This window comes from Tetrao urogallus (genome assembly GCF_951394365.1).
Source record: "Tetrao urogallus genome assembly, chromosome: 5".
In the NCBI taxonomy this organism is placed as follows: Eukaryota; Metazoa; Chordata; class Aves; order Galliformes; family Phasianidae; genus Tetrao; species Tetrao urogallus.
In genome coordinates, this window is record NC_136818.1 from 53132671 (window position 1) to 53143462 (window position 10792).

The window sequence follows — 10792 nt, forward strand, 5'->3', positions numbered from 1 at the left end:
ACACAGCACAAGTAAAAGCAGAGAGATTCCACTCTCCATTGCATAGTGGGAACTGAGAGATGTGGAGTTTCCATGGACAGTGAATTTCTGAAGAGTATCGGTCTATGACCAAACTGAAGTAGAAAGATCAAAGAATCTAAAGCTTGCAGATGTTGGCAGCTTTGTCTGAATGTTACAAATAATCTTTGTTTGTTGATGACTAAAGACAGTTTTAGGTACAGATTGTTTTATAATCAATATAAACATCGCTCCTACCTGGTCTGCATTCCTATGGAAATGGTGCTGTTGTGGTTCACTGTGTTTAGGTACAGTGAGTTAATGATTTCTTTCTCCAGCAAGATAGCAGAGAAGAATCTTGCCTTTCACTATTTTTGATACTTTGATTAACCTGAAGTTCTTTTGTGCTTCTAACAATTGACAGAGCAATGTGGAATTGTGGTGTGGATGAGGTTGGGAGTGACTGCTGGAAATTATGTGGTTCAAACCCTTGCTCAAAGCAGGGTCAGCTAGAGTAGGTTGCCTGGGGCTGCATCCAGTTCCAAGGATGGAGATGCCACAGACTCTCTGGCAACCTGTTGTGGTGTTTGACTATGTTCACAGATTTTAAAAAAAAAAAAAAAAAAAAGGAAAAAGTGAAATGAGGGTATTTTCTTACATTTAAATAGAATATCTTGCATTTCAATATGTGCCCATTTTCTCTTGTACTGTCCCCAGAGCACCACTAAAAATAGTCTGGTTCTACTTTTTTTTTTTTTTTTTTTTTTTTTTTTTATGCTCTCCTGACAAGTATTTACACACATGGATAAGATCTGACTTGAACCTTTTCTTCTTCAGGCTGAAGGCTCCAGCTCTCAGCCTCTCTTTGTATGATGGATGCTCTCTAGTCCTGTTGACATCTTCCTGTTCCTTTGGAGGATTCACTCTGGTAAGCCCAGTGACTGCTTCTCTGTATCAGGGAACCCAGCACTGGACACATCGCCCCAGATGACTCACCATGGCAGAGTAGATGGGAAGAATTACCTCATTTAGCCTTCAGATAAGGTCCTTCCTAATATATCCCAGGATGTTCTTGGCCTTTTTGGCTGAAAAAGCTTGTACTTTCAAAGCATACAATGTCACAGAATCACAGAATTGTAGGGGTTGGAAGGGACCTCCAGAGATCATCGAGTCCAACCCCCCTGCCAAAGCAGGTTCCCTACAGCAGGTCGCACAGGTAGGCATCCAGGCAGGTCTTGAACATCTCCAGAGAAGGAGACTCCACCACCTCCCTGGGCAGCCTGTTCCAGTGCTCCGTCACCTCACTGTAAAGAAGTTCTTGCGCATGTTTGTGCGGAACTTCCTATGCTGCAGTTTCCAGCCGTTTCCCCTTGTCCTGTCTCCACTCACCACTGAAAACAGTCTGGCCTCGCCATTCTGCCCCCCACACCTTAGATGTTTATAGACCTGGATCAGGTCCCCTCTCAGTCTTCTCAAGGCTGAACAGACCCAGTTCACTCAGCCTTTCCTCATAGGAGAGATGTTCCAGGCCCTTCACCATCTTTGTGGCCCTCCGCTGGACTCTTTCCAAGAGATCCCTGTCTTTTTTGTACTGGGGAGCCCAGAACTGGACGCAGTACTCCAGATGAGGCCTCACCAGGGCAGAGTAGAGGGGGAGGATCACCTCCCTCAACCTGCTGGACACGCTCTTTTTAATGCACCCCAGTAAGCCATTGGCCTTTTTGGCTACAAGGGCACACTGCTGGCTCATGGCCAACCTGTCGTCCACCAGGACACCCAGGTCCCTTTCCGCAGAGCTCCCCTCCAGCAGCTCATCCCCCAACCTGTACTGGTGCATGGAATTATTCCTACCCAGATGCAAGACTCTACACTTGCTTTTGTTAAACCTCATCCGTTTTTTTTCTGCCCAGCTCTCCAGCCTATCTAAGTCTTGCTGAATGGCAACACAGCCTTCATGTGTGTCAGCCAATCCTCCCAACTTCGTATCATCAGCAAACTTGCTGAGGGTGGCCATTATCCCCTCATCAAGGTCATTGATGAAGATGTTGAACAAGACCGGACCCAGCACAGACCCCTGAGGAACACCGCTGGTTACAGGCCTCCAACCGGACTCTGCAGCACCAACAACGACCCTCTGTGCTCTGCCAGTCAGCCAGTTCTCAACCCACCTCACTGTCCACTCATCTATCCCACACTTCCTCAGCTTTGTTATAAGGATGTCGTGGGGGACAGTATCAAATGCGTTGCTGAAATCAAGGTAGACTACATCCACTGCTCTCCTTGTAGTGAGCTGGGGGTCGGCCTCTTCTCTCGTGTCATTAGTGATAGGACCAGGGGGAATGGTTTCAAGCTACGCCAGGGGAAATTCAGGCTGGACATGAGGAAGTATTACTTTTCAGAAAGGGTGGTCAGGCACTGGAATGGACTGCCCAGGGAGGTGGTGGAATCACCGAGCCTGGGGGTGTTCAAGGAAAGACTGGATGTTGCGTTGAGGGACATGGTTTAGTAGGAGCTATTGGGAATAGGTGAACGGTTGGACTGGGTGATCTTTTAGGTCTTTTCCAACCTTAGTGATTCTATGATTCTATGATTCTCCCCCTGTCCACCCAGCCAGAGACAACATCATAGAAGGCTACCAGGTTGGTCAAGCACGACCTCCCCCTTGTGAACCCGTGCTGACTAAATGTCCAATTACAAGGGATCCCACGATAACAACCATCCTGTAACAAATTGCCAGTGTCTGATGACAGAAAAAGTCAGTGATTTTCAGTACTGGGCATCTTTTAAGATACTTCATTGAAGTTGAAAAGAGTGTTTTTTCTGTGCTGGAAAAAAAAAATCCCCAGCTAACCTCCTGCTTAGAAAAAGCCAACTATCTTTGACACGCTATCGCTGGTATTGGTGTCTTATCCTTGATCTTGTATTTCTCCAATAAGATGTGGATGATGTGATGGGTTTTTTATAGACAGAGAACTGAAAGTGAGGGAAAAAGCAGGGGGTGCAAAGAGGTGATTATCCAGTGTGGACACTGGCAAGTGGTTGTCCAAGTTTGAAACAATAAACTTGAATAATCTCATTCGTTGTAGGTGCTCTGAACTTGAAACCAGAGTTTTGCAAGACTCAGCCCTTTTGCCTCTCTGAATGCCCAGCATGGGCAAGGCTGACTAGTTAAGCGTTCAGTTAATTCCCAAATCCAATGGGATCTAAAAACAAGTTGTTCTACTGCTTATCCCCAGGGTGCTGGACTCATGCTTAATGCTCTTCTTTCTTGCAACATCCAGTAGCAGCTGCTACTATTTCTTTTTTTTTTTTTTTTTTTTTTTTTAAACAGTGCAACTGCAGTAATGGTGGTTTTCCTTTTATTTTTTCCCCCAAATGAATTAGTTATGTAATAGAGTGTGTAAATAAGTGTCTGAATTGAAACCAAGATCCCTTTGAAGTATTATTTCTTTATGATTACAGGGGCTATTATAGTCTATACAGTAGTCAGCAGGGAAAATGAAAGGGCTGTGTTTAATTCTGTGTACTGGAGCCTGGTTTAAGTGTGGCTTGCTGCTGGAAAGCGTGCCCTAACTGACAGCCTGTAGGCTGCTCTGTGGCAGCATTGCTTTCAGCCTCTGCAAGAGGAGCACTGAGCACGTGAGCTCAGCCTTCATGATCCAGCATGCCAAGAAGATGGGCGCCTTGGCTTCCCTTTTGGTATTTTGCTTGCTTATGCTGAGTTGAAAAGCTATGTGGCTTAATGTCCTGCTTTGAGTATTTTTGCAGAAGTTAATCAAGTCTAGTTCTTCCCCAAATGCTTTGCTCCCAGCATTTCCCACACATTGGTAGCTCTCACTCTGATTCCTTTCCTCCTTCGGTACTTTCTTCCTTCTGCTGACTTCACCTCACCCTCAATGGGGAAGGGTGAGTGACTACCTTGGCAGGGTTATAGATAACCCTATTAATTGCAGGGGAGTTGAACTAGATGACCATTAAGGACCACTTCCAGCTCAACTGATTCTATGATTCACAAGGGCACTGTTGGGCTATGAGGGACAGAAGCTCAGAGCTGCATTATCAGGGACCATGCTCAAAGCTGTGGAAGAAGGGAGGAAAAACAGGAAAAAAAATCCTCACAATTGCATTGTTTGAGATTTGCTACATATTAGAGAAATACTACAGTGCAGTATTTCCGACAGCAGTAGTTTGCTCTGCTCCTTGCTGTTAGCTGCTGGCCCAAATCTGCCTCTCCAGGAAGATGGTGAAAAAATGGGCAAGCTGCACAAGTCTCTGGCCCATTGCAAGGCATGGAAAGCAGCTGGAGTTATTGGAGAAGAGAGAAGCTAAACAAAGCAAAGGCCGGGCTGTACACATGCTGTATTCTTAGGATAAACAAATCCTTTAGCAAGCATTGTGTCTTGCTGTTCTCCTTCAAAAGGAGGGGAGAGGAGAAGGAAGTGGAGGTGGTTCAAAGGAATGAGGGCTGTCTCAAAGGGAAGTAAGAGGAATATGCTCATACTACTGTTTCAGCAAGTTACCTTGCATCTGCTGACTTGCATGCGGGGGTGGCAAACGCATATGCGTGTTCACCCCTCAGGGCCTGTGAGGAGAAATGCAAATTTAACTTTTTTATCTCAAGTGAATGCAGTTTCTTGTTTTTTTTTTTTTTTTTTTTTTTTTTTTTTTTTAAACTTGCATATGATCGTTCCTGAAGATTAGATCAGCTGGTAGCTGAGCCTTCCCACAGATGAAAGGCAAATTATGGCAGAGCTGATCATGGGTCCTGGGATACCTCCTCCACTAGTTTAATATGTGATGATACTTCAAAACATAGTATCGTGGTGTTACCTGAACAAAAGAGGATGTAAACATTTAATAGAAAGAAAAGTTCCCAGTTCTTGGCTTCAAAGGGAATATTAAAACATGCCTTCTATGACTCCCTTAAAAATGTCAAAAGGCAATGAAAAAGAACTCATTTAATAGTTTATTTCAAATCTTCTTGTGTTGAAGTCTCTCTGAATTCAGTGAGCTTTTTTTTTTTTTTTTTTTTTTTTTTTTAACAATTCAAGGCTTTTTGGTAAAAGGCACAGTGTAAATGGAAGTTGTGTCTGTAGAGGAACTGTACAAGTAGGAAAACCAAACTCCATTGTCCTGCCTTTATAGGTATATAGGTCTGAATCTCAGGCAGAAAGGGGTACAGTGCCAAGACAGTCAGCACAGTGTCAGCAATTGCAGTACTATAACATCTCTCTGGTCTTGCTCTCTCAGTACAGCTGAGTCCCTAAAATAGCCAGTTTGCTGCAGGGACTGTTTAAAGCAGTGGTAAGAATTTAGTTCAGTGGTAGAGGAGTAGAGAGGGCTGCTCCCCTCATCCCATTCCCACAGTCTCTTGTGCTGCAGAAGCAATAGAGCAGGTGAGTGCATGTAACGTGGTCTTTTGGCTGGCAAGTTTTTTGCCCCTTTCCCTGGAAGAAATATGCTCCGTTAGTACAGCAAAATACTATTTTATATATATAGTGTGTGTATGTATATAACATAACTATATGTATGTAATTCTGTCTGGGGTTTTGTTCCAACCTGCCAACCAAACAAGCAGGACTCTCATCCAATGGTGGATGAGTAATGCAATGAGCTGCACATGGTGCAGTGGTTCACCGTGGATGCTATGCTCTCTTTGAGCCCTCCACTATGCCACCTCGCCTGAAAACTATTCTGCTGATGGTGTCACCTTCCGGGTTTATATTCTCATGGCTGTGACCATTTGGGCTCATTAGAGGTTGCCAGACGCTTCAATAAGAACAAAGGGAGTTTAGTGTCCTACCCAAATTTCAACTTGGTAATTACAGAGTGTCTTTCTGAATGCCTACAATATTGGTGATTCCTCCTGCCTTAGTCTCTCAGTTATTTGGTGTGCTGATGTAGTATTGACCCACTCCTTCCCAGATGCTATTGAATCCTTGTTGCTACAGGAATGTGCTCACTGCTTCTCTTTCCCTCTGAAGTCTGTAAAGTACTCCAGTACCTGTCAGTGTAACAGGCACTGCAGAACTGCATAAGAAGATACTGGTGTTGATAAAAAGGTGGGTGTGTAGGATGGCTGGGACTAGCCCTGCCACAGGGGAGACAGGTGGGACTGCAAGAGTCAGAGCTAGAAATGTTCCCAGCTCTTCCTCCCTGAGGTTTCTGATGGTGCTTAAGACAGCAGTGCTCACCAGCAGCCTGAAGGTAAGGTGTGCATCTGCTGTGCTCCCCTTATCCCTCTGGGAGCACCAGCAATATGGTTGTCTCTAAGGGAGGTGTTCCCCAGCTCAGTGCATTGCTTATCAGCCTCTACCTGGAGGCTGTTGATTCCTTTTTACCTGCTGAGAGTAGTAATCCTGCTGGCAGGAATATTCCCAGCGAATCCATGAACTGCACACCAATACTGATAGGCCTGCCAGGCAGACTGGGGAACTGCTTCCAACATCTGTCTGTCTTAGGAAGCCAAGAAGAGCATTTCGTGGCCCTCTGGGGTTGGCCCATTCCCTTCCACCCCTTTTGCCCATTTGTGGAGTCGGCTATAGAGGGGGAAGCCCTTGTTCTCCCGGTAGATGTAGACACCCGTGATGGCGTTCCACTGGGGGCTTGGCTGCACGCCCTCCACTGGGAACTCCTGCACCAGCTCCTTCTCCTCCTTATCAAGTGCCACAAATCCAAAGAATTGTTTCACGTTCTTTGCTGCCAGGATCCTGGAGTGGACTTCAGCCGTGCGGCGGAAAAGCTTGTCCTCGTTGGAGCGGTACTGGGCCCAATAGGCCTCCTGCCGGTAGCTCAGCGGTGAGCAGCAGTGCTTCAGGCACTTGGTGAGGAAAACCAGGACGGCGACGATCCCAATGAGCAGCCAGCCAAAGAGCTGAGAGAGAGAGTTTGCGTTAGGGCATGTCAAAATGATCTTACCCGCTCCGTGCAGCTCTGTTCCCAACTTGCCTACCTGGGATTCATATCTCAGCCTCCGTGTCACCTCATCCCGGAACTTGGTGAGGTTTGCTGGCACGTCTTTGCAGGGGAACCTCGCCAGCACCTCAGCCCCAAACTCAGATGGGAACTTGTCCAGGGTGGATGGCCTGACAAACTCGCTGAGGGCACAGATGTAAGCCTCCCCACGCAGCAAGGAGATGACTGACCAGGTGACGGGTGCCACGGCTGCCCGGCCCATGATGGAACCGAAGAGGAGGAAGGTGGCGGCAGTGGAGAAGTTCTTGGTGCCACGCTTGTGGCACTCAGCCACTACGTTCCAGGTGTGGTTGTTCAGGATGACGCCGATAAGGAATAGTGCCAGGGCTGGGACACCGATGGCAGCCAGCCCATAGATGTAGTTGCGGGCTGGAGAGCAGGGGCAGTGGAAGGCAACAACTGAGAAGAGCTCCTCGCTGCCCACTGTGCCCAGAGCCACCAGGCCATTAAAGATCATCACGTCTTTGCTCTTAAAGAACAAGGAGAGGAAGCGGAAGTTTTCAGCAATAAGGGCAGCCATCTTATCCTGGAGATGGAGAATGAGAGGAGGTGCCTACTGCAGTGGGGGGCTGTGTTGGCCCACGTCCCAGCACTGAGGGACACGATGAGGGAGTGAAATGGCCTTGGGATGACTGAAATGAAAGGGAGCACAACACCTTCACTGCAGTCACTGATAGCTGGTGTCCCAGCCTCTGGAGCTGGCTGCTACCAGGGATACTTCGGAATGGATTGAGGAGGAATTCAGCTTAAGCAATGAAGGAAACCTCAGGCTCCTCAGTTTTTCAAAAAACTGTCCAAGAGCATTTCTGTAGCAAAGATTACCAAGGGGATGATCATTTCTACCCTTGTCATTAGTACGTTCATAGTCTTTCGTTTGGCTTTAGTCACATCCCACAGAAGCGATGACCATTGGTGTTGCCGCTGGACACTTATTGATCTCCCAGGCCTGTAATGAAGGAGGACGCTGTGTTACTGGGGAAACTGGACCAGAGCAGTGGGGCATGGATGCGTCCCCAGCCCTGCCAATGACTCACACTCTAGCCCTCCCTCCTTAGACCTGATGAGTTAATATTTAGTAAAAGCCCGAAGTATGCCAGGGAGACAGCAGGAAATGAGTCCCATGGGTGCTGCAAGTTTGCCTGGTAGGTTTGGGTACAGGGAGATGCTTCATGGGAGGATCAGGTTGGAGAAACATTAATGGGAAAGCAGCAGCTAGTGGCTGAGGACCTACTGGAGGATGGTGTCCTGCTGCTCTGCATGTGCCTTCCCTTTTACTGCGCATAGTGGCAGCTGGCCCTGTGCTAATGCAGTCCTGTTTCTCCATCAGGGGTCTCTGCAACTGGGCAAGGGGCTGCTGGTGCCAGCAAGAGATATTACTTTCTGGAAAAGCAAAGCTTATTGTGATCCAATGTACAAACACTGAATATTGATAGAGCTGGGCCTGAAATTACATAGAAGTTCCTGCTAGCAAGGGATGTGGTAGGATGATTCTCTCCCACAGTTGCCTTGCTGTCCCCTTTGCAAGTGTTGTTTAGCTGATTTCTTTGTTTCCTTTGCATCTGCTCTGCACCCCTGTGTGGTTTAATTTCAGGAAGCTTCAAGTCTGACAAAGCCTGCAAGCCTCGGGGTTTGCTGGAGGCATGAAAGACCTGGACAGCCGACTAACAGTCCCTGGTGGTTTGTGCAGCACTGGCAGCATGCGTATCGTTGTACAGAAGTTTTGGGGGAGACCTGACACCCCAGCACAACTGTCCCAAAATCCAGGGTGAGCTATCCCTGTGCTAGCCCCAGCTACAAGGAAAAGGCTATGGGGGCGTTTGTGCAGGTGAGAGAAAGACGCCATAGTTCATCTTCTAACAGAAGCACCCAGTGCCTTTAATACCTTCCTGCATCTTCCCAGGTTTCCATATACAAAACTCCCTCCTTAAAGCCAAAACCCGCAGCCACGTGACAGCAGCTCCGGCCTGCAGTTCTGGCTGCTGTGCTTTGTGATGCAAGCAAGAACACTAAAGCTCCAAACTTGCCCTGGTGCATGGTGTTCAAATCCCTTTTATTAGAACAAGCTGATAAGCAAGGCTTTGCAACCTCTCTTCCAGATCCTGGTACCAGGCAAAGCAAAAAGAAGAGGAGCTGGCAAGGAGCATGCTATGTTGGCCAAGGGGTTACCCTCGCTTTGCTGCTGGGTTATGATGGGAGAGATGGGTGGGTAGGATGGGAGGGGAAAAGATGCTTTCAGCAAAAGACTTTTTTAGCAGTCAGTGTTAGTCTTTTCCTGAGACATCTCTGAAAGCAAGTGAAAAAACGCCATCACTTACTTGGAAAGCCGTTGAAATCCTTCTGGAACTTTGTCTAGCTGGTTTCGCTCAGGCTCCAGGAGTGGGGCTCTCCCAGCAGCAAGGGGGTGAGCAGCAGGGAGGGTCCAGCTGAGGCCAGGAGGGTGGGCGAAGCAAAAGTGGGTAAAGCAGTATTCAAGTTCGGCAGCTTCCTTTGCAGTGTGCCTTGGGCTGTCAGCTTTTGGGAGGAGGGAGGGAGGGAGGAGGCTGTTCTTGGGGCCTGCGCCTGGGTGGGGCGATGAGCAGGCGCGTGGCTTCTGCTGGGTGCAAGACTGAGGTTGTGCCTTTAAAAAAAAAAAAAAAAAAAAAAAGAGAAAGGAAGGAAAAGCCGAGAATGAGTCAGTGGAAAAAGCACGTTGGTATGTTTCAGATCTGCGATGCAGCTGTGCAGAGGCTGGCCGTGGGGAGGACGGGGTTTGCCTGCAGGACAGGAGCAATGGATGCCTGGATGGAATGTGAGGGGGAAATTCTGGAGCCCCTAGTCTGATCTGGATGTGACCTCCATGCTCCCTAGAGGATGCTGGTGGGATCGAGGCTGGAACCCATGGGAATGAGGATGGGACCCCAGCTGAGCAGGTTGGGGCAGTGTGGGAGAAGCCCTTTCCTCGTCTCAGGTGAAGGGGAAGGGGTGGAAACTGCTGTTTTTGTGACTGAGAGCTGGCTGAGCCTGTGGGGATAATGCCAGTCTGGCTGGGTTTTCGAGAGGAGCAGGAACCCATCACCACAAACTCTGTCAGGTTTTGCTTCTTGCCTCTGAGATGGACCCACTCTTGTGGATCAAGCAGAGGGGTGTAATGGCTGCTATGCAGTGCTGTGGTTTGCGTGGGACAAGCCGTGCGTGGGGCTGAGTGCAGCCCATGAGCTGGAGATTGCAGCCATGTTCCTGTCTGTCTCTGCCTTTTTGCTTTCCACTTCCTCTGCAGACTGATGCCTTGCTTTCTCCTCTCTGCTGCTTGTCCCTTGGCTCCAGTTCCAGCCTGTCGCAGAGACCAGAGTCTCTGTCCCTTTTCCCCAGCCTCTTTGTCACTGTGTCCCCAGGGTTAAGCTCAGTGCTCTCATGATAATCTCTTCAGCACAGGCAAACCTTCAAGTAACACTCACGTTCTCCTCTGCCCAGAGCAAACTAGTGCTAAGCCAATGTCTGCGGTCCAGCTGAAATCTTTGTCCTGAGTACTCCTCACCCTCCAGCCTGGTAAGGCTCTAGCCTTACCCCATCCCTTTGTGCTGGCCCTGGTTTTTGCAGCAGTTCAATGCCGGAGTGCACTGCATGCATGGCAGTACTGCAACTCCAAGAGCCCCACTGCCAAACATGCTCCATGCCAGGACCGCAGCCTGTGGGAGCCACTCTGCATCCCCCAGTGAGGGGTCTACTCCCACCAGTGATGAGATATGTCCCCAAAATCCAGAAAAGCTGCTGGGACAAAGTGTCAGCACAGGAAGATCACCATTCCTGCTCTGCAGGGACTGCCAAAGTTGCTACATGGGAC

General features: G+C 48.4%; 1 protein-coding gene across 1 annotated transcript; it reads right to left on the reverse strand.

Annotated features, from left to right (window-relative positions):
* Positions 1–6454: 6454 nt before the first annotated feature.
* CALHM2 (calcium homeostasis modulator family member 2) lies at positions 6455–7492 on the reverse strand (the record flags this gene model as incomplete). Its single annotated transcript, XM_079536150.1, has 2 exons — positions 6455–6871; positions 6950–7492. 2 exons carry the CDS (start codon positions 7490–7492, stop codon positions 6455–6457), a joined length of 960 nt encoding a protein of 319 aa, XP_079392276.1.
* Positions 7493–10792: the final 3300 nt, after the last annotated feature.